Raw genomic sequence first — 23,241 nt, 5'->3', positions numbered from 1 at the left:
AACTGAGGTATATGCCCTTGACTGGGAATCGAACCTGTAACCTTTTAGTCCACGGGCCAATAACAAATGCTGGTTCTAACAACTGCACTAAACCAGCCAGGATGGATAAAATATTTTTACAAAACAATATATAGTATCCACTTTGCCTTGAAAGTACCGTAAGTATAACAAAATAAAGTTAAATGTTTGTTATACCATGCTGGGGACACATTTTATGAACAATACCTTGAGATTTTTCTCAGAATAGATATCAGATTGCAGAATATCCAATTTTTATTTTCAATTATATGAAGGATAAGAAATATACTGTAGTTAGTTTTAACAAAGTTCCAGCATGTTCCAGAGCTCCTTAATAAGCTTTGTATTGTTCAGCTTATCTCAGCATGATTCATACCTATATTTTTAGAAACACCCAAGTTTATGCAATTCAATTGTAAAAGAATACCAAAAATTGCCTCATCTATCTGAATTTTATGTTTCAGAAAGGGGTGCCTCACAAAAAGTAAGGCTACATACTAATATTCCAGCATTTTCTATGCCTGAATTATTCTTGCAGTGCTATGTGAATGTAATCTACTTATTAACTCCTTAAAGCCCAGCTTATTGACCATAATAATCTATCATCCCAAGCAACTTAGTTGCTTGCCCAGTTCTTGTGCTGACTTCACATTAATCAGGGAATCTTCATATATTTGAAAGACATTTATAGTATCTTTTGTGTATTTGTGAAAATATCAAAAAAGCTGCAGAATATTTTGAATAATTGCTTCTTTCAAGTATGTGATATAATTTTCATATTTATAATTTCCAATATGAACAACTATATTTTTTTGCTTTAAATTTTTTAACTTTGAGATTACTGTACATTCACATGCAGTTATAAGTAACTAGAGGTCTGATGCATGAAATTTGTGCACTCTCGGGGGGTATTCCTCAGTTCAGCCTGCACCCTCTCACAGTCTGGGAGTCCTCCGGGGACATCTTTAGCACTGCCGCAGAGGCTAGAGAGGCTCCTGCCACCACTGCTGCGCTAACCAGCAATGAGCCCAGCTTCTGGCTGAGCAGCGCTCCCCCTATAGAAGCACACTGACCACTAGGGGGTAGCTCCTGCATTGAGCGCCTGCCCCCTGGTGGTTAGTGCACATCATAATGACCGGTCGTTCCACTGTTCAGTCAATTTGCATATTAGCCTTTTATGCCTTCAGGATCGGGCAGAAGCCAGCTCTCCAACATCTCCTGAGGGATTGCAAATTGCAAGAGGGTGCAGGCCAGGCCGAGGGACCCCACTGGTGCATGATTGGGGCCAAGGAGGGAGTCAGGAGGTTGATCACAGGGAAGGACCACAGGAGGACTCCAGAGCATGTCCAGCCCATCTTGCTCAGTCCCGATCAGCCAGACCCCAGCAGCAAGCTAACCTACCAGTTGGAGTGTCTGCCCCTTGGTGGTCAGTGCATGTCATAGTGACTGGTCAACCAGTCAACTGTCTGCCCTCCGATGGTCAGTGCACATAATAACAAGTGGTTGAACAGCCTTAGTATGTCATTAACATATCACACTTTGACAGGTTGAACAGATGATGGACAACCGGACACTTAGCATATTGGGTTTTTATTATATAGGATAATTGAGAAAAATCTCATAAATTCTTCAACCAGGATCCTTCAGTGATAACATCTTGCAAAATTATAGTACAATATTACAACTAAGACACTGATATTGCTACAAATCATTGACATTCATATATTACCACTTCTACATGCACTCATTTTTTTGTGTGTGTATTTAATCTCATGAAATTAGAACATCAGTACAATTAAGATGCAAAACAGTTCTATCACACATATCCCTTAAGACTATGCTTTTATATAACCACAGCCGCCACCTTTACTTCTCTAGTTCTTGTTAACCCATAGTTTGTAATCCTAATTATTTTATTTAAAGAGTATCATATAAATTGAATCATAGAGTATATGACCTTTTGAGATTCATCCAAGTTATCTTGTGTATCAATAATTCTGGATATAGACATTCTGAATGGTGGCGTAACAACACTTCCTCCCCCATCACTAGCAAAAATTCTCAAAATAAATATGGTAGAACTTTGGAAATTAACTAAAGGCTGGTAACATTCCAGATCACATTTATTAAAAAAAAAAAAAAAAAAAAAAAAAAAAAGCTGCCTGGCAGACAGGGCTCAGTGGTTGAACGTTGGCCCATGAACCAGGAGGTCATGGTTTGATTCCAGTCAGAGCACATGTCTGGGTTTCAGACACAATCCCAGTGGGTGGCATGCAGGAGGCAGCTGATCAATGCTCCTATCTCTCTATCCCTCTCCCTTCCTCTCTCTAAAATCAATTAAAAATATATGAATGTTAAAAACAACAAACACTGAATCTGCAGCTCCATGGAATCTTGAAACTCACAGCTAGCTATGAAAAACAGCAGCTTGGTAGTCACTGGAGCAGGGGTCTTCAAACTACGGCCCGCGGGCCACATGCGGCCCGCAGAGGAGTCTGATCCGGCCCGCCAGGTTTTTTGGGCACTGAGTGCAGCCGAGGTGTTACAGTAGGAATTAGTAGTTCATATAGTCCGGCCCTCCAGCTCTCTGAGGGACCGTGATCTGGCCCCCATTTTAAAAAGTTTGAGGACCCCTGCACTGGAGGGACAGGCTGGACTTGGAGCTCCCCAGAAGCTTGATCCTCAAAGAATTGTCAGTAGGTGACCTATCTGACAAGCTCAATTATCAGAATTTTTCTTTAGTTGGCCTATTTCAGAATAAACTTTGTGAAAACAGCTTGACAAACAGGACATTTGTAAAAAAAAAAAAAAAAAAAAAAAAAAAAAAGAGCAAATGAAAGAAAAAGTCAGTGGCACAAAAAAAGAAAGAAATAGATATATTGAATTTAGTAAAAACTAAACTTTTGTGTATTATATCATATCAGTAAAGGAAGAGATAATCCATGCAAAGGAAAAAATATTGACAGATGACATATGTGAAAAAGGGCTTGTGTTTAGACTCTAAAATATATAAAAACTCATATAATTCAATAAGACACACACACACACAAAAACAAAAACAAAAATAAAACAAAACACCCAATTGACAATGAAGAAAGGATTTGTACAGACATTTTCCCAAAAAAGATATACAAATAGTCATCAAACTCATGAAAAGATACTAAACATCAGTAGTCTGTAGGGAAATAGAAATCAAAACCACAGTAAGATACCACTTCACACCCACTCGAATTACTATATTCAAAAACAAAACAAACCATATCAACAACAAAACAAAAAATAGCAAGTGTTGGCAAGGATATGGAAAAACTTAAACCTTCATACCCTGCTGGTGGGAATGTACAATGGTGTAGTTGTTTTGGAAAACAGGTTGTATTTCCTCAAAACATTAAACAGAACTGTCATATGATCCCAAATTCACACTCCTAGATATGTACAATATGTATCCAGGAAAATTGAAAACATATGTCCAGAATTCATAACTAACGAAAACCCAGATGGCCATTAACTAAGTGGATGAAAAACTAGCAATACCAGTGCAATGGAATATTTGGCCTTAAGAAGAATAGCATTCTTATCCATGCTACAACATGCATGAACCTTGAAAACACGATTTCAGTGAAAGAAGCCGGTCACAGAAGAAAATATATGATTCCATTTTTGTGAAATGTCCAGAGTAGGCACACCCATAGAGACAGAAAGTAGATTAGTGGTTACCAAAGACTGGGGGCATATGAAGGGTTAAGAGGAAATGGATAGGTATGGAGTTTCTTCGGGAACAACGAAAATGTTTTGGAATTAATGGTGATTGTTGTACAACATCTAAATATTTTATATGAAACAATAAAAAAAAAACCCACAAAAAAACACATTTGCATGTTGAATCCACCCAATTCAAGAGGAATTCAAGCCATAATAATCTATCTATAATAATTAAAGGGTGATATGCTAATGAGACTGGATGTCATTCCAGACGAAGCCCTGGCCCGAGGGAAGCCAGCCCAGGTCCCAAGTGCCAAAGGGAAGCTGGTCCCAGCAACCAGAGGAAGGACAGCCTGCTTTTGAATGAATTGCATGCTTCACGCCTCTAGTAATAATAATAACTCTCCAGTTAGCAGGGTTGTTTTTTTTTAATTATTATGTTTATTAATAAAGATTGTAAGACTTCATTCTTTACTCCTTCACTTTACTAAAGTTCACATACCCTTAAAGTCAAGTTTATGATATATCCATATTCTATACTAAAACAACTATTCTCTACTTTGTTCAGTATCAGGGCCCATTGTTTGATTTCCTGTGGGGCCTTTCTCACATGCTGGAATTATTCAGTGCATTGATTTATTTTACTCTTTATTATCTGTCTCCTTCACTAAAATGTGTGTTACATCATAAAAGGGACCATGTCTATCTTTTTCACCAGTTCCTAGCATAGTGTCAGACATGGAGTTGGTACTCATGAAAGAAGAAATAAATGAATGTATTTGATATTTGTTTGCATTGTATGACAAACACCTGCATTTATAAGTGACATCATTTAGTGAGTTATCTACCTTTTATATATATATATATATATATATATATATATATATATATATATATATATTATTGATTTTTTTTTACAGAGAGGAAGGGAGAGTCCGCAGGCTGAGGCTGACGCTCTAGCCACTGAGCCAAACCGGTTAGAGCAGTGAATTATCTACCTTTGAGGAAGAGCTATTATTGTACTTTTCTTTTTTTCCTGGTTGTCATAGCAACCCACTGGTCTCCAGAGCTACGAGTTAATTCTGATGTACTTGTTTTCCCGGAAGACCGCAGTATTTTCCATTAGGAAATAATGACGCTATTACCAGTCACATTTCTCACACAGTAAAGAGGCACTGAGTCATTGAAAGGTTTTCTCTCTATCTTTTATGAAGATGGTAGAGAATTAGAAAGGAAACAAATCTTTTCAAACCAGTAAATGCTAGGAAAAACAAAACAGTATGACACGCATCTCCACTCCTAACCCTTTCATATTTCCTCCAAGTACACCCCCTTTCCACAAGCATCTGTGAATTTGATTGGGTTTTCTATACCAGTTTTTATGGAAGTTTTGAAAGGTAATTGTTTTGTGTGTGTGTGTGTGTGTGTTTTTAAATTAAATTATTATCTGTGTACATATCTTACCATTGCCCCCCCCCCCCAAAGGTAACTGTTAAAGAACAAACTCTAAAGAGCTCTGTTATATCCTAAATATTTTCTGCTTGTTGCCTGTTATTTAAATTTTCATATCAGCCGAAACCGGTTTGGCTCAGTGGATAGAGCGTCAGCCTGCGGACTCAAGGGTCCCGGGTTCAATTCTGGTCAAGGGCATATCCCTGGTAGGGGATGTGCAAGAGGCGGCTGATCGATGTTTCTCTCTCATCGATGTTTCTGACTTTCTATCCCTCTCCCTTCCTCTCTGTAAAAAATCAATAAAATATATTTTTAAAAAGTTTTTTCTTATTAAATTAGCAAATGATAATAGTCTTACAAAAATTGAGATTTTCATGGAGAAGGCACAACATAAGACATCTCTCTATCCCTCCTCCACACCCACATTTTAGGGAAAGGAACTGAGAAAGGTTTTATTAAATTGGATTAATCATCATAGAATACTCATTATTATTAGTTCAATAAAACAGGTTTATGTGGGCCATTCCACCAACCATGTATGTGGTTTTTAAAAGTCAGAGTCTATTTTCTAATGATGGATATATGTATGCTTGGCTGTATTTTCTCTTCTGTAGGTTTGGTCACATGTACTAGGGGGAGTCAGGCAGCAGGACTCTGGTATATATATATATATATATATATATATATATATATATATATATATATATATTTGTCTATTGATAAATACTGAAAATGACCCACTAAAATAGGAGAGGATCAGATGTCCAAGCACACAAATCTTACAATGGATGCTTGATAGAGTGACTATATCCAGGCCTAATTCTTTGCTTTAGAAATGTATATATTCAATTATAACCATACCTTCATGTGGTTTGGGTTTGGGTACTGACTCAGATTAACCAAACCATCAAGAATCAAATGCCACCGAAGCCGGTTTGGCTCAGTGGTAGAGCGTCGGTCTGGGGACTGAAAGGTCCTGGGTTCGATTCCAGTCAAGGATATGTACATTGGTTGCGGGCACATCCCCGGTAGGGGGTGTGCAAGAGGCAGCTGGTTGATGTTTCTCTCTCATTGACGTTTCTAGCTCTCTATCTCTCTCCCTTCCTCTCTGTAAAAAATCAATAAAAAATATTTTTTAAAAAGAATCAAATGCCCTAAAGTCATTACCTGATATATTAACTTATAATTAGAAAATACAACTTTCAAATGAATTAGATAGATATATTCAGCACATATTTTTGTGGTCTAATCTTCATAAGATGAATCACTGTGAGAAGAGTGTTTCATGGGCTAGAATTTTCATAGTAAGTTGGATGATTTTAGTGACCACTGTCAAGGCAGTGTGAGAAGCATGTGCATTTAACTTCACTGCAGAATTAGACCTGAAAGGACAATTTTTTTGAATATAGCTGGGACTACAATGCCCAATAATATGGTCAAGTGTTTTCTAGGCTTCCATCCTGGAACTCCTGCCCCAATCCTCTGGTTGCCATATACTTGAACCGTGACCTTCTGTTCAAGATAGTATTGATAGCCAAAACCGGTCTGGCTCAGTGGATACAGCGTCGGTCTGTGAACTGAAAGGTCCCAGGTTCGATTCCGGTCAAGGGCATGTACATTGGTTGCGGGCACAGTCCCTAGTAGGGGATGTGCAGGAGGTAGCTTGCCAATGTTTCTAGCTCTCTATATCTCTTCCTTCCTCTCTGTGAAAAATCAATAAAATAATTTTGTTTAAAAAAAAAAGATGGTATTGATAGTCATTGCTGGAGCAATTAGACAATAAATAAATAAATAAATAAATAAATAAATAATAGCATCCAAATTGGAAAGAAAGAAGTAAAATTGTGAAGCAGGGGCAAAAGAACCCCTCAAGCCAGGAGTCAAGCACCACACACCAACAGGTATCAAGAGAGTTCATTCCTTTGTTTAGGGGTGTAAGTATTCTAAAATTTCTCGCCCTTGCAGTGGCCACACCTGTTCTGTCCTATGACCTGTTCCCAGCAAACACCTTCCCGATGTTCCCCCAATTTGACTGGGCATGTGTCTATTCTCCTCCCTGTCCAGTCCCTTCCAGGACTCTTCGGGGAATAGATTGGTAGCTCCCTAGGGAGTATAAAGCTTTAGCTTCCTGGTGAAGCTGCCCAAATGACTGCTTGCCCAAAGGCCTATAATATTTGGCTTTCCTGTGCTCCTTTTCTGTAATAACTAGTAAATTACAGTGATATTACCACCATCCTCCCATCCCCGGAGAGTTTCCCAGCAGGTCCCTGCCCCTCAGACCAATACTTTCACACAAAGTCTGGGCATTTTCCAAAGGGCTGTTTTTGTTTGTTTGTTTGTTTTTAAATATATTTTATTGATTTTTTACAGAGAGGAAGGGAGAGAGATAGAGAGCTAGAAACATCGATGAGAGAGAATCATCGACCAGCTGCCTCCTGCACACCCCCTACTGGGGATGTGCCCGCAACCAAGGTACATGCCCTTGACGGGAATCGAACCCAGGACCCTTCAGTCCGCAGACCGACACTCTATCCACTGAGCCAAACCGGTTTCGGCCAAAGGGCTGTTTTTGTGTTAATAGGTGAGCCTGCATCAGTCAGGAGCCCTTTAAGAGCTTTTCCTCAGTTCACAGATCTTGTGGGCGTAAGCTACGTGTTTGGGGGCTCTCAGCTGCTGGTCTTAAAAGTGGGATGCCCACAGTGAGTTACAAACCCTTCACTCCTCAGGGTGGAGCTCCAGGTGTTGCGTTTCCTCCCATGGTGGGTCCGGGCACCAGGTGTGGGATATCTGGCCAGATTATGTCTCAGCCTTTGCTACCCATTTTGATGTGATTTCCCTTTCATTTGCCTAATGTGAATGGGTCGGTCGGTCCACCAGTTTTTAATTTCTTTTTCAGAGGAAATTGCTCCATATACAGATGTAAATTTAGTGTCTGTGGGAGAATCTGAGTTAAGGATCTTGCCATCTTAGACTAGAATCTCTGTAACTTACTTTTGGTCCTTCCTTAGGCTTTCCATCTCTGCCTACATTGCCCATCAGTTCTTCTTTTTTTTTTTTCTTTTTTAATATATTTTATTTATTTTTTTACAGAGAGAAGGAGAAAGGGATAGAGTTAGAAACATCGATGAGAGAGAATCATCGATTAGCTGCCTCTTGCACACCCCCTACTGGGGATGTGTCCGCAACCACGGTACATGCCCTTGACTAGAATCGAACCTGGGACCTTTCAGTCCGCAGGCCGACACTCTATCCCAGTGTTTCCCAACCTTCTCTCATGATGAGAATCACCTGGTGGAGTTGTTAAAACACAGATTCCTGAATCCCAACTAAGAAGTGCTAAACTAGAATTTTTGGGAACATATAGGTAAAATTGTATACTTAACTAGTGCTCTAAGACAGATTTTATATACAGAGCACTAAGTTAGGTATGCAATTTTACCTATATGTTCTCAAAAATTCTAGTTTAGCACTTCTTAGTTGGGATTCAGGAATCTGTGTTTTAACAACTCCACCAGGTGATTCTCATCATGAGAGAAGGTTGGGAAACACTGCTCTATCCATTGAGCCAAACCGGTTTCGACGCCCATCAGTTCTTACATGCTGCCTGCTTTCTCCTTTAGAATCCTTAGCTTATTGTTCATAGTTGTTTTCAATTCCTAGTCTGATAATTCCAACATCCCTTCCATGCCTAGTTCTGAACTTTCAAATTGTGCTTTTGTCTTAATGTTTTGATAGTTGGGTGTGACTGCTCAGTGAAAGGAACTGTTGTACTGTGATGGTAGATGTGGAGTAGAGGAAAGGTCCTATTGTCCTCTGGCTATGTGGCAATCCTTTCCTTAGCCTGTGCCTCTGAACCAGGGGTCCTCAAACTTTTTAAAGTGGGGGCCAGATCACGGTCCCTCAGAGAGCTGGAGGGCCGGACTATATGAACTACTAATCCCTACTGTAACACCTTGGCTGCGCTCACTGCCCAAAAAACCTGACGGGCAGGATCAGACTCCCCTGGGGGCTGCATGTGGCCCGCGGGCCGTAGTTTGAAGACCCCTGCTTGAACTGTTCGGATTGTTTCCCTTCCCCTTAGGAGGGTGGAGTTGGGAGAGAGTGGACCGGGAGTTGGGTATTTCCCTCTCCCACCTGGAAGGCTAGAGGAAGGTAGGTTCTGATAAGGCCCCAGCAGGTTAGGATTTGGTTAACTAGTTTCTCCTGAGGGCATACCTTGTTAAGAACAGAGTGCCTTGGCCTATTTAAAAACGGTGTCTTTCCCATTTCCTCCCTTGGGAAAAAATGAGGGAGTCTTTCTCCCTTCTTTACTGTGAGAATCTGTCACGCTCCTGCAGGTAAATCTCAGAATATCACCGGGTCCTCAGGAATGTTTAACTCAGAGTTGTCAGCACTGAGCCCCCTGCAATTCATACACTTGTATTTCAGGTTTTCCTACCTTGGCACGTGTTCCTGCAGCAGTTTCTATTCCTGGGTCTCTGCTCCTGCAAGGTCTGACTCCGTGTATTCTGTCTGTTTCATCAATTTTGGGAGCAGCTGTTTGCCGTGTCCTCCCCTCCCTTACAGATCTAAGAAGAGTTGTTGATTTTTAGTCCATTCAGTTTTGTACTTGTTGTTGGGATGAGTGGTGACTTCCAAGCTCTTTACAAGCAAAACCAGAATTGTCTTGCATTTTTTAATTATGAAACATAAAATATGTACTTCTTGTACCCCTTTAGTTTTGTGGCAGTGTAAGACCCCTTGCACTTGGATTCAAGATTGGTCTTTTGGTGGTATCTTTTTCCAGTCAGTCAAATCTTCAATTTGAAGATAATGTAAGGGTTGTGGTGGGGAAGGAAACCAGATGATAAATGGGAGCATATTTAAGAATAGATGTTGTATGAGATGAAATTAGAGTCACCTAAATACCAAAGAATCATCATTAGCCTGCCTGTATTTTTTAATAAGGGACTAATCAATGTTGACCGAAGTGGAGAATTCAAGAATCATCACAGCTAAGTGCAAGGCTTTGGGCCTGCTGAATCCTCAGAGAGCTTGGACAGTTTAAATTTAAGAGTGATGTTTGCCTGTTTCATTTTTCCAGAGGTTTGAGGGTGGTAAGGATAGTAACATTTTAGGCTATGAAGTGAATTCCTCTTTTACAAGAAAGGAGCAAAGGGATTCTTTCTGGTAGCAGTTTAGCTATAATTGTTGCAGTAGAAATAGTGTTTGCAGAAAAAAGCTTCTAATTATCCTGAAAATAAGAATATGTCTATCCTTCCCTTTTGTATTCAAAAAGGGGAAATGGTGATGAGTAATTGGAAAGTCCAAAAGCAAGAAAAGAGCATAGAGAAGTTTTCAGGGCTTGAAATGCACACTGGAAGGAGAGCCTTAATCAGGGTTTGCTGTTTTCTTAGTCAAGGCATATAGAGAGAGGCACTAGTGAAAAAGCTAGGGATCTAGTTCCAGCAATAGCCAACTACTCCTAGAAACCCTCAGAGTCGTCTTGTTCTCAGGGATGGGGCATTGGTGATGGTGTTAATACGTGTAGGGGACAAAGTCTTCTCTTCAAGGGAGACAGCATGCTCTTGATGGGGTTAAATAACTGCATTTTGTTTTTAGAAACTTGATGTCTATTGTGGGCAAAAGCTTAGAGCAAAAGAGTTGTCAAAATCAGGTAACAGAGGTCATCTACATACTAGATAAGGAAAGAGGTGCAAGGAAAGGTTAGTTTCTCAGGTTTTCATTTAGGGTCCTAAAAAAATAATTAATCCTAAGGCATGGCGATAAACCCTTGAGGGGTTTATGAGCATTGTTGATTTTTCCATGTGAATGCAAAATGGATTTTGTTGGTCAGGGTGAAGGGGGTGTATTGGAAAAAAAGAAAGAAAACCAGAAAATAAATTGATGACTGTGAAGTGAGTGATGTTGGATTGGGATATAAGCCAGAAAGGTATTAAGGTTAGGAACTAAAGGAAACCTGTGTTTATTTTATGCGTTGCAAGTGTTGGACTAGTCACTATCTCTTGCCATTGGGATTCTTTTCTGTGGGGGTCAGAGTATTACAGGATGTATTGATAAGGCTTTGAATCATAGGTTGAAAATTTTAGAGGGCTTCTAATTTTAAATATGCTATGGTAATCTTGGGAGTTTCATGGAAGGGTCTATTTCTACTTCAAGAGGTTCAGTCTCCCAGGTTTGGCTTATGTCAGGGGAATTAGCAGCTCAGAGGGAGTCAGGAATTTTAATTAATATAGTTTGTAAGCGTCTGGTTTTTTTTTTTTTTTTTTTTTTTTTTTTTTAATAGGAGCAAAAAAAGTCTGATGCTCAAGGAGATTCATAAAAAAGCAAAGCTACATAGGTATGGAATCAGGGACTTCCAGGACGAGGCACTTGGGAGAGGAAAAAAAATACTGGTATTCCTACAGGGAAGTAAATCTATTCCCAGAAAGGTTACAGGAAAGTGTACTGAGAAGTACTAGTGACGCAAAAGAGATTTAGACAAAGACAAGTCAGGTGTAGATGATTGTGTCCCACTGCAGGCAGGATAGTGGGAAAAGATAAGCTGTCTGGATTAGTTTTCTAGGGTTGACATTTGTTATGTGCCACAGACTGGGTGGCTTAAACAAAAGAAATTTATCATCTCACACTTGTGGAAGCAAGAAGTCCAAGATCAAGATATTAGTTCCTTCTGAAGCCTGTGAGAGAGCTTCTAGGCCTTTCTCCTTAACTTATAGATGGCCATTTTTTCTCCTATGTCTTTTTACATCATCTTCCCTCTAAGCATGTCCTAACTTCCTCTTTTTATAAGGACACTAGATATACTGGGTTAAGGCCCACCCTAATTCTCCATTTTAACTTGGTTACCTCTGTAAAAACATTATCTTCAAATAAGGTCACACTCTGAATTATGAGGGGTTAGGGATTCAAAATACTAGAAGGCATTCTGGAGGAATAATGGTGTTATTAGTGAAACTGTTGACCCTGTGTCAGGGGCAGGATATTAATTAATGATTCTTCTGCTTTGCACAGTAAGAAATAGTTGTTGATTTCACTAATATGTCAAATCTAAAAACACACACAAATAAACAAGCAGAACAGAAACAGACTCATAGATACAGAAGACATTCTGACAGTTGCCTGATGGGAGAGGGATTAGAGGGATGGGTGAAAAAGGTGAAGGGATTTAGAAGTACAATTTGGTAACTACAAATAATCTGGGAATGTAAAGTATAGCATAGAAACTATCTACACTAATAAAAGGGTAAGATGCAAATTGACTGTACCTTCACAACACCTGCCAGCCATCAGGAGTGAATATGCAAATTAAGACAACAATGATAGCGGGTTAATTTGCATATGCAGGCGCTGAGCCGCTGGGGGTGGGGCAGGACGCTTGCGTGGTCACCATGTGCAGGCGTTCCACACACTCCCAGCCACTCCAGGCCTCTGGGCAGCATGGGAAGGTGGAAAGGTGGCAGCTCAGGCCCGGAGCAAAGGGGGTGCCAGCAGCCAGGGAAAGGAAGGCCCATTCTTGCACTAATCTTCATGCATTGGGTCCCTAGTAGTCAATAATGTTATAAAAACTATGTATGATGTTTGATGGACACTAGATTTATCAGAGTGATCAATTCATAAGTTCTATAAATATTTAATCACTATATTGTACACCTGAAACTAATATAATATTGTACATTAGCTGTGATTTAAAAGAGCTAGTTAGTTGTTCCCCCAAAAAGGGGGGCTTCTCAGAGGAAAGTCATTAAGAGATGGATTTTTGGTCTCCTATTTGCTTTTGCATTTTAAGGTTGGTTAATATCCAGCCTTATTTCCCTTTTCTTTACAATATCTGTAATTATGTCTATGGAAGTTTTAGAGGGAGCAGATTGTCTTAGCTTGTTTCCTTCAAATTAAGTTGTAAAGTCTTGAATTTGCATAGTTTTGATTTGCAACAGAGTCCTTTTTGCAACAGAGTCCTTGTGATGTTGAGCTAGTGCATGTATTTCAGAGAGAGATCATCTCACTAATTTATATTATGTTTTTTTTTATCAATAAATCCTCACCTGAGGATATTTTTCCATTGATTTTTAGACAGAGTGGAAGAGAGAGAGAAAGACATAGAGAAATATCAATATGAGAGAAACACATTGATTGGTTGCCTCCTTCATAGTTGCCTCCTGCATGCACCCTGACTAGAGCCTGGGCCAGGAAGGAGCCTGCAACTGAGGTATGTGGCCTTGACCAGAATGGAACCCAGGACCCTTCCGTCCACAGGGTGATGCTTATCCACTGTGCCAAACTAGGTAGGGCTATAAAATATTTTGAATACTCTAATTTTTGGTCATAGCCTTAATGAAGCTAGTGACTAAAGTGGAAAGTGTTCAGTCATTTAGAGTCAGATCAGAGTAGTTCTTCCAAACATTTTCTAAACTATTTCTGAAGTTAGAGACAGATTAATCTCTTTGTATTCTGCAATCTTTTATTTTTCACCAATCAATTTAAAAAAATATATATTTTTATTGATTTCAGAGAGGAAGGGAGAGGGAGAGAGAGATAGAAACATCAATGATGAGAAAGAATCACTGATTGGCTGCCTCCTGCATACCCCATACTGGGGATTGAACCCACAACCCCGGCATTTGCCCTTGACTGGAATCAAACCTGGGACCCTTCAGTCCAAAGGCCGACACTCTCTCCACTGAGTCAAACTAGCCATGGATGACCAATCATTTTTTGAAGGAAGACAGTGGGAATGAATTCTAAAAGTCCTTTCCCCTAAGGTGTTAGCCTGTATGTAAGAGTCAAGATGCTCTAATTTATTTGAAGTTCCTCTTGAAGAGTGGCCCATTTGGCTTTTCAAATAATAAAGTGGGATCTCTGGAACCCATTAGTAGTGGCACAAGTTGTTATAAATCATGGATCCCTGTGGGGGCCTGATGCAGTGGGGGCCAAACATGGCGGGGATCTCCCTTTTCCTCGTCCAGCGTGGAAAGAGAGATGAACGAACCAGTTCTAAGTGGAGGTGGCCAGGGATTGAGAAATAATAGGAAGAAAGAAAGAAGACGAAGAGATAGATTTAAAAGCTGGGAGCTGGATGGGACGTCATCCTCTCTGATGGAGAGGCAGGAAGACAGCGACTCGAGCCACGCAGCGCATTTATTTTTATAGGCCTAGATTTACATATCTAGTCCCACCCCTGCCAACCCTGGGCTGCTATGAAGTCAGAACGGATTAACATGTCCAGCCTTATTGGGAAACCATGTTCTCAGGGCATGGCTCTGCCTACGCCCTAAATTCAGCTGATGATAATTAAAGAAAATGCCCATGTGTCTTCCCAGGTGACCTTCTACAGATCCCAAGGGAATATACCCAGAAGATCAGTCTGAATTGATTACTAGATTCTTCCCTATTTTTATGACGGTCTAGAAAGACTTTGTAAATATGAGTGAGGTCAAGGTGTTACTACCAGATTCTGGCCTGTAGTGTGTGGGCTCTTGACTTTGTATAGGAAAGATTTTGGAAAACAAGTCTAGGTCCATGGTTGGCAAACTGCGGCTCACGAGCCACATGTGGCTCTTTGGCCCCTTGAGTGTGGCTCTTCCACAAAATACTACGACCTGGGCAAGTCTGTTTTGAAGAAGTACAATAGCATTAGAAGAAGTTTAAGTTTAAAAAATTTTGCTCTCAAAAGAAATTTCAATCGTTGTACTATTGATATTTGGTTCTGTTGACTAATGAGTTTGCTGACCACTGGTCTAGGTGATTTCGAGAGTATGTTTATTAAAGCTGGGGCAGTGAAACAAAGGAAGGACTTAGCACAGAAGGAACAACAGGAGAGAGCCTAGGTGGTGCTCTGCTTTGGCTCTCTAGAAATGTAATAGGAAAGGAATGAGCTTAGGTTGGGTTGCTTTGGCTCACTGGGAAGTCAGAGAAAAGAGGGTGTTGGAAATAGGGTATGGGTTAACCTAGGACTAGCTGCCACTGCCCACTGCTCCCCTGCTTGCAAGTTTCCGAGGGCCTTTAGAGTTAGGAGGAAGTAAAAAGTTCAAGCCCAGGAATGGGGCATGGGAGTGCTCTAGAGCAAGCCATATTGAGTCTTTGTCCTGAGGACTTTTTGTCTTGTTTTCTTTTTGTGTGTTTTCCCCCCCGCCATGCAGGTAAGAATCTTAGGGGAGGGTTTTAGCAAAATATTCATCAATTTTCCAGGTGTATTTTTAATATGCTGGTGCATCAAAATGAGTGTATAGGAGAGTGTTTGAATTATTCTTTGGTCTATTTTACTTTTGTCTTGGGTCTGTCTGGCTCTAATGGGGTTTTTGTTAGCTGTTACCCCAACTTTATTTGTCCTTAGGTCTAGTTGACACAAATGGCATTGATTGAGTCTTTGTTCTTTATTTCCAAATGAGGATGATTTAAGCTATGTATTCTCTGGATAGGGAGGGGAAGTATAAACTATTGGCTCTCAAGAGTCCTTGGTTAGGGAGATAAGGTCTTGCTATTTACTAGTTGGCTTAATTTTCTTGTCTCAGTTTCCCTATTCCACTTATCCAGGGATTTTTCTTGCTTCTTTCTATCCTTCCACAAGGATTAAAGAATACCTGCGCCAAAACTGGTTTGGCTCAGTGCATAGAGCATTGGCCTGCAGACTGAGGGTCCTGGGGTTCGATTCAGGTCAAGGGCATGTACCTTGGTTTCAGGCACATCCCCAGTAGGGGGTGTGCAGGAGGCAGCTGATCGATGTTTCTCTCTCATCAATGTTTCTAACTCTCTATCCCTCTCTCTTCCTGTTAAAAAAAAAAAATCAATAAATATATTTTTTAAAAATAAAATAAAATAAAGAATACCTGCTCAGGTAGGTGCCCAAGTCATTGACCTTCCCTCACATGGAATATTACTCACTAACAAAATGAAAGAAGATATCAAGCCATGAAAAGTCAAGAGGAACCTGAAATGAGTGTTGCTAAGTGAAAGAAGATATCTTTTTTTTTAAAATATATTTTTATTGATTTTTTACAGAGAAGAAGGGAGAAAGATAGAGAGAGCCAGAAACGTCGATGAGAGAGAAACATTGACGAGCTGCCTCCTGCACACCCCCCACTGGGGATGTGCCCGCAACCCAGGTACATGCCCTTGACCGGAATCAAACCTGGGACCTTTCAGTCCGCAGACCATCGCTCTACCACTGAGCCAAACCGGTTTCGGTGAAAGAAGATATCTTAAAGACTCCACACCAGTCCTAGGTGATTTGGCTCAGTGCATAGAGCAATGGCTGTGGACTAAAGGGTCTCAGATTCAATTCCAGTCAAGGGCTTGCTTGCAGGCTTGATCTCCTGCCCCCATCGGAGGCAACCAATCAATGTGTTTCTTTCACATCAATGTTATTTATTTATTTATTTATTTAAAATATATTTTATTGACTTTTTACTGAGAGGAATAGAGAGCTAGAAAGATCGATGAGAAAGAAACATCGACCAGCTGCCTCCTGCACACCCCCTACTGGGGATGTGCCCGCAACCAATGTACATGCCCCTGACCGGAATCGAACCTGGGGCCTTTCAGTCCACAGACTGATACTCTATCCACTGAGCCAAACCGGTTTCGGCCACATCAAAGTTCTCTCTCTCTCTCTCTCTCTTTCGTCTCTCTCTCTCTCTCTCTCTCTCTCTCTCTCTCTCGTCTCTCTCTCTCTCTCTCTCTCTCTCTCTCTCTCTCTCTCTCTCTCTCTCTCTCTCTCTCTCTCTCTCTCTCTCTCTCTCTCTCTCTCTCTCTCTCTCTCTCTCGTCTCTCTCTCTCTCTCACGCTTTCTCTCTCCCTCTCCCTCCCTCTTCCCCTTCCTCCTTCCACACTCTCTAAAAAACCAATGAAAAATACCCTTGGGTGAGGATTAATTTAAAAAGAAAATTTTTTTTCCTTATAGACCAATGAATTCAAATGAGTAGGTACTTCATTTTTCATAGATGCTAAGAAAAGCTAAAACACGGAAACTTTAGACTTTAGGAACTGCGCAAGTACTTATTATTATTCTACTAATATGTAAGAACAAATATATATTCAGAGAATCCTATGTATCCTATGCAATTTGTCTCATTATAAGAAAAAAAATAATGTTGTTAGCCCTAGGTTTGACTCAATGGATAGTCAGCCTGAGGACTGAAGGGTCAGGTTGGATTCTAGTCAAGGGCACATCCGGGGTTGTGGGTTCCATCCCCAGTCAGAGGCATGAAGGAGGCAGCGGATCAATGATTCTATGTCATCATTGATATTTCTGCCTCTCACTTCCTGTCCGAAATCGAGAAAAATATATATTTAAAATGTTTTTATTTATAATTAGAGAGAGGAGGGGAGATGCGGAGAAAGAAACATCTCCATCAGTTGCCTCCCACACCCCACCTCACGGGGGATCAAGCCCGCAACAAGGACCGGTGCCCTGACCCGGAACCGAAGGGGTGAACCCTTGGTTCCCCGGTCTACGATCCGCCGCTGAACACACCGGCCGGGTCATGTAATCTTAAAAGAACACTACAAGAGAGAAAGCAAAGAATTAATAAATACTGGAACGGGAGCCTAGCTTGTATTCCAAACGCAAAGTTCTATCATAACACGAAATCGGAATCGAGAAAAATTAGTTATTTTTAATTTCGTCAGCGGAAACCATGAACGGCAGATAAATCTCGCGATACTATGGAAACTACTACTCCCGACACGCCCAGCCGCGTCCGCACAGGAGCCTATGCCCGCAGGTCTGGCGGTCCCGGCATGCCTCGAGGCGCGAAAGGCCACCTGGGCATCGTAGTTCTCCCGGACGCCTAGCGGTCCTGCCATGCCAGCGCTGCGGCAGCGGCTCTCCGTGTCAGACCGCCCTTCCGTGTGAGCGAGCTGCGGCGGAGGACGGGCGTGGAACTGGGCACGGGTGAGTTGGCGCGGTCTAACGCGATAAAGGCAGGCGGCACCTTGGCACGGGGCTGAGTCAGGTAGATGGACTCGTGTGGTTGTCTCTCCGGAGACACCGTTATCGTTGAGCCCGCAACCGCAGCGTGAGGAGAAGCCAGAACCCGGTCCCAGCTTAGCGCCCCGTTCTCGCCCTCGGCACCCGCCGCCATCGCCACCATGCAGGCCCGGGAAGACGCTCCACGCTCCCGCCGCCTCGCCAGCCCCCGCGGTGGGAAACGGCCCAAGAGGGTCCACAAGCCCACGGTGTCGGCCTTTTTCACGGGCCCGGAGGAGCTGAAGGACACGGCCCACTCGGCCGCGCTGCTGGCGCAGCTCAAGTCCTTCTACGACTCCCGGCTGCTGTGCGACGTGACCATCGAGGTGGTGACGCCCGGCAGCGGGCCCGGCACGGGCCGCCTCTTCTCCTGCAACCGGAACGTGCTGGCCGCCGCCTGCCCCTACTTCAAGAGCATGTTCACCGGCGGCATGTACGAGAGCCAGCAGGCGAACGTGACCTTGCACGACGTGGACGCCGAGTCCTTTGAGGTGCTGGTCGAATACTGCTACACCGGCCGCGTGTCCCTGAGTGAGGCCAACGTGGAACGCCTGTACGCGGCCTCCGACATGCTGCAGCTCGAGTACGTGCGGGAAGCCTGCGCTTCCTTCCTGGCCCGCCGCCTGGACCTGGCCAACTGCACCGCCATCCTCAAGTTCGCGGACGCCTTCGGCCATCGCAAGCTGCGGTCGCAGGCCCAGGCCTTCATCGCCCACAACTTCAAGCAGCTCAGCCAGATGGGTCCGATTCGGGAGGAGACTCTGGCAGATCTGACCCTGACCCAGCTGCTGGCTGTCCTGCGCCTGGACAGTCTAAACATAGAGCAGGAGCAGATAGTGTGTCACGTTGCCCTGCAGTGGTTGGAGGCGGCTCCCAAGGAGCGGGGTCCCAGCGCTGCGGAAGTCTTCAAGTGTGTCCGCTGGACACACTTCGCTGATGAAGATCAGGATTACCTGAAAGGGCTGCTAACCAACACCACTGTGAAGAAGTACTGTCTGGACCTTATTGAAGGGGCTGTGCAGATGCGATATGGTGACATGATGTACAAGTCTGTGGTGCCAAAGCCAGACGACGGCAGTGGCGACGGCGGTGGCGACGGCGGTGGCAGCGGCAGCGGCAGCTGCAGTAGCAGCAGTTGTTGCAGCAGCAGCAGTAGCAGCAGCAGCAGTAGCTGTAGCAGCAGCAGCAGCAGCAGCAGCAGCAGCTCTGTTGTATATGCAGGAGAAAATCCACCCCACAGGTTGGGTGTGTGTGCCAAGAAGATGGTGATTTTCTTTGGTCACCCTAGAGATCCCTTTCTGTGCTGTGACCCCTATTCCGGGGATATTTACAAAGTGCCCTCGCCTTTGACCTGCCTTGCTCACACTAGAACTGTAACCACCTTAGCCGTCTGTATCTCTCCGGACCATGACATCTACCTAGCTGCCCAGCCCAGGAAAGACCTGTGGGTGTATAAACCAGCCCAGAATAGTTGGCAGCAACTTGCAGATCGCTTGCTCTGTCGTGAGGGCATGGATGTGGCTTACCTCAATGGCTACATTTACATCTTGGGTGGGCGAGACCCTATTACTGGACTTAAATTGAAGGAAGTGGAATGCTACAGTGTTCAGCGAAACCAGTGGGCACTGGTGGCTCCACTACCCCATTCTTTTATCTCCTTTGACCTAATGGTAATTCAGAACTACCTTTACGCTCTCAACAGTAAGCGCATGTTTTGCTACGATCCTAACCACAATATGTGGCTGAAGTGTGTTTCCCTTAAGCGCCATGACTTTCAGGAAGCCTGTGTCTTCAATGATGAGATCTATTGTATCTGTGACATCCCAGTCATGAAGGTCTACAATCCAGTCAGAGGAGAATGGAGGCAGATCAATAATATTCCTTTGGTGTCGGAGACCAGCAACTACCGGATCATCAATCATGACCAAAAACTGTTGCTGATTACCTCACGCACCCCACAATGGAAAAAGAACCGAGTGACTGTGTATGAATATGACATTAGTGGAGACCAGTGGATTAATATAGGTACTACATTAGGCCTCTTCCAATTTGATTCTAACTTTTTCTGCCTCTCAGCTCGTGTTTATCCTTCCTGTCTTGAGCCTGGTCAGAGTTTCCTCACTGAGGAAGAGGAAATACCAAGTGAATCTAGTACTGAATGGGATTTAGGTGGATTCAGTGAGCTAGATTCTGAGACAGGAAGTTCAAGTTCTTTATCTGATGATGATTTGTGGGTACAGGTAGCACCTCAGTGAAATATACAGGAGTAGCAGAATTTGTTATATATGGGTTGAAACACTAAGGTGTTTTTATTGCTTTGGAAAGTATCTAAAAGATATACCCTTTCCCTTTACTGGAAAAAAAGTTGATTAATTTCAGGTTTTCTTTAGAAAGGGTATTATCTGAAATACTAATGTAATTTAAGGTTAGAGAATTTAAGCACTCCAAAAATAAACCAATTTAATAATTTACTGTTCTAAAAATCCAATATTGTTTTATTATTTAATATGTCTATATTTGATTATGATAATTTTACCTCCCATTCTGTTTAAAGTACAGTAACTGGAATTTTAATTTTTAAAATAGAAAACTGGATAGGGATTACTAGGTAGGGTTTTGAAAGTATATATTTTTCTTCAGAACAGTGTAATAGGATTCCAAAACTTTAAACTAGTATATTTATATAATGTGTGTTCTAACTTAACTATAATTTGTTAAATTTTAGTTATTTCCTCCCCTTTTATGAAGAAAAAAAAAAGATGCATATATGTTTAATGTGACTGAATGGTTATTTATAATGTGAAGGAATGTAATACTGTACAGAATGGCCATAAGCTCACTGGTAGTAAAAACAACAACAAAAAACCCTACAAGATTCTACTGTTGGAAAAGAAATTTCAGTTTTAAATTTGTAATATAAAATGTGTATTTGCAAATAGTGACCAAGTTTCCATCTAAAAAGAATTCCATTCTAGCAGTGTCACTAATCATCTACAAAACTTAAAAAACAAACAAAAACAAAACCCCAGTAACTTGCTTTGTAAATTCATGTGTTTTATCTATACTTGGTACATGCTTCATTGATTCAAAGGAATAAATCTTTTGTTTATTGGACGTGATTGTGTAAACTTTTGTCTATTGTCTTAAAAAGTTATTGTGATTCTTAAAATATTTTGACTGTATAGTTTTGGTGTCCATCTTATAAGATTTGTCAGCAAGATGTATGATTATTCTTTACTGTTTTGTGAGGTAATATTGGTTTTGAAAATATGTATAAGCTAAGAACAGTATTTTATTGATTAGTAGTTATTGTATCTATCAACTATAAAATCAAATGCCAGCAAAGAACTTTAAAACTTTAAGTTTTAAGTAGAGAATTGTTTTGTGTAGCACTGAAATATTCTGTCAGTGTTGTAAGTCACTAAATGTTATTAGTAGCTTAAAGGTATTTTTGTATTAAAAGTTTACAGTTAAATAACATACGTGGATGATGGCTTTGGGGGGCCAATAGTGAAAGTATATTCATCTAAAATATTTCCCTAAGCAGTGGTATATATGGTTATTTTATTAGAGTGTTTGTATCTGTTCTAAGTTTGTCTGTGAATTAATGCTTTAGTCTTTGTTTCTGTTACTATGTAAGGAAAAGTCCAGAAGTAGACTACATCACATAAAACCAACATTGTTAAATATCAGAAAATATAAATGCTTAACTCTTAAGATTTACTAGATATGGTTGTCATTATTCATAATAAATGACCAGATGCTTATAGTGTATAAAATTACCTATACCCAATTAGAATTATCTTCCTAAATCTTTATTTAATAACATACTATTCCTATTTGCTAGTGAGAGAATGCTAATATTTCATATACTGTGGCAGAGTACTAAAGCATGTGCTCTCTCAGGTGGGAAACAGAATTTTTGAATGATATACTATCAGATGAAAATAAAGAGAGGGAGACACACAAGTTTTAAAAAAAAGTATTCGGAGGCATTTTTATGGGCCATTTGAAGATTTTACAGAACATTCCTGTTTATTTTTTGTGAAATAAGATGCTTGTCTTAGCAGTATGCGTTCTTTTAAAAGGTCAGATATGCTTTCAGTTGCCTAAGGCTAAATTTTGTTCCATTTGATATCAGGGTTGTTCTAAGCACTGTACTTAACGCAAAGCTCTTTCTCAGTAGGTTCCCCCCACCCCCCCCCCAACTTTTCCTCACCAGTGACTTCTTTTGATAGCTGTTTTTTCATGTTGAAATAGGACAATGGATAATTCATCCAAATTATTCATCTATAGTTTATATAAGAAAAATTCTCGATTGCCATTTTCAACCTTTCAGTTAAAGCCTAAGCTAAATGGTAGTAATATCTTTGTTTACAAAGAGGTTTCTTAGGAAGAATTTTGGTTTCGTGATATATTTGTGAAGTAGGGAATAGATGTTAATCATTATTTTATTGATAAGTGATTTGTATGTGATTAATAACAAATAAAACTGGTACTAAATCCCAGACTTTCTGACTTTTTAATTCAGTGTTTATGCTGAATGTAATACAATACTTGCTTGTGCAGTGAATGACTTAACTAGCAGTGTGGAAATCCCTTTTGACAGAAAAGCATCCTTATCTCAGTTTTCCAATTCATCATCACATCTTTTAGAAAATTCTCTATATAATGTTGTTTGCAGGACTTATAAGATTTAGAGTAATGGTAATTATTTTTTGTATCTTTCCATAGTCTGAGAAGCTCAAAGAGCCCACATTTTTACAAGTTTTTTTTTATTTTTTTAGTTCAAATAATAAAGGGCATTATGGTTTCCAAAGGGATGAAGTAGGAATTAATTTAGCAATAAGCTTGTCTATATATGGATTAGAGCACATATGTCAAACACAAGGCCCACGGGCCAAATCCAGCCCGCCAGGCCTTGCAATGTGGCCCGAACCGCGCTGTCATCACTGCACTCCGCTGTCAGTTTATGACATTGTCAGTTTATGACTGTTCAGTAAACCATTCGGCCCGCGATTTAGGCTGGATTTTAGATTTTGGCCCCTTCTCTGATTGAGTTCGACACCCCTAGATTAGAGAGTGAAATAGCTCTTTTAATAATT

General features: G+C 41.1%; 1 protein-coding gene across 1 annotated transcript; it reads left to right on the top strand.

Annotated features, from left to right (window-relative positions):
- The first annotated feature begins 17,957 nt into the window (after positions 1-17,957).
- Positions 17,958-22,646, top strand: KBTBD6 (kelch repeat and BTB domain containing 6). The gene has a single exon (XM_084876543.1). The coding sequence runs from the start codon at positions 18,259-18,261 to the stop codon at positions 20,389-20,391; it is 2,133 nt and encodes a 710-aa protein (XP_084732669.1). The 5' UTR covers positions 17,958-18,258; the 3' UTR covers positions 20,392-22,646.
- The last annotated feature ends 595 nt before the right edge of the window (positions 22,647-23,241 follow it).

The sequence above is a fragment of the Pipistrellus hanaki genome (assembly GCF_964339955.1).
Source record: "Pipistrellus hanaki genome assembly, chromosome: 3".
Lineage (NCBI taxonomy): Eukaryota > Metazoa > Chordata > Mammalia > Chiroptera > Vespertilionidae > Pipistrellus > Pipistrellus hanaki.
This window is presented reverse-complemented; position numbering and strand designations above follow the sequence as displayed.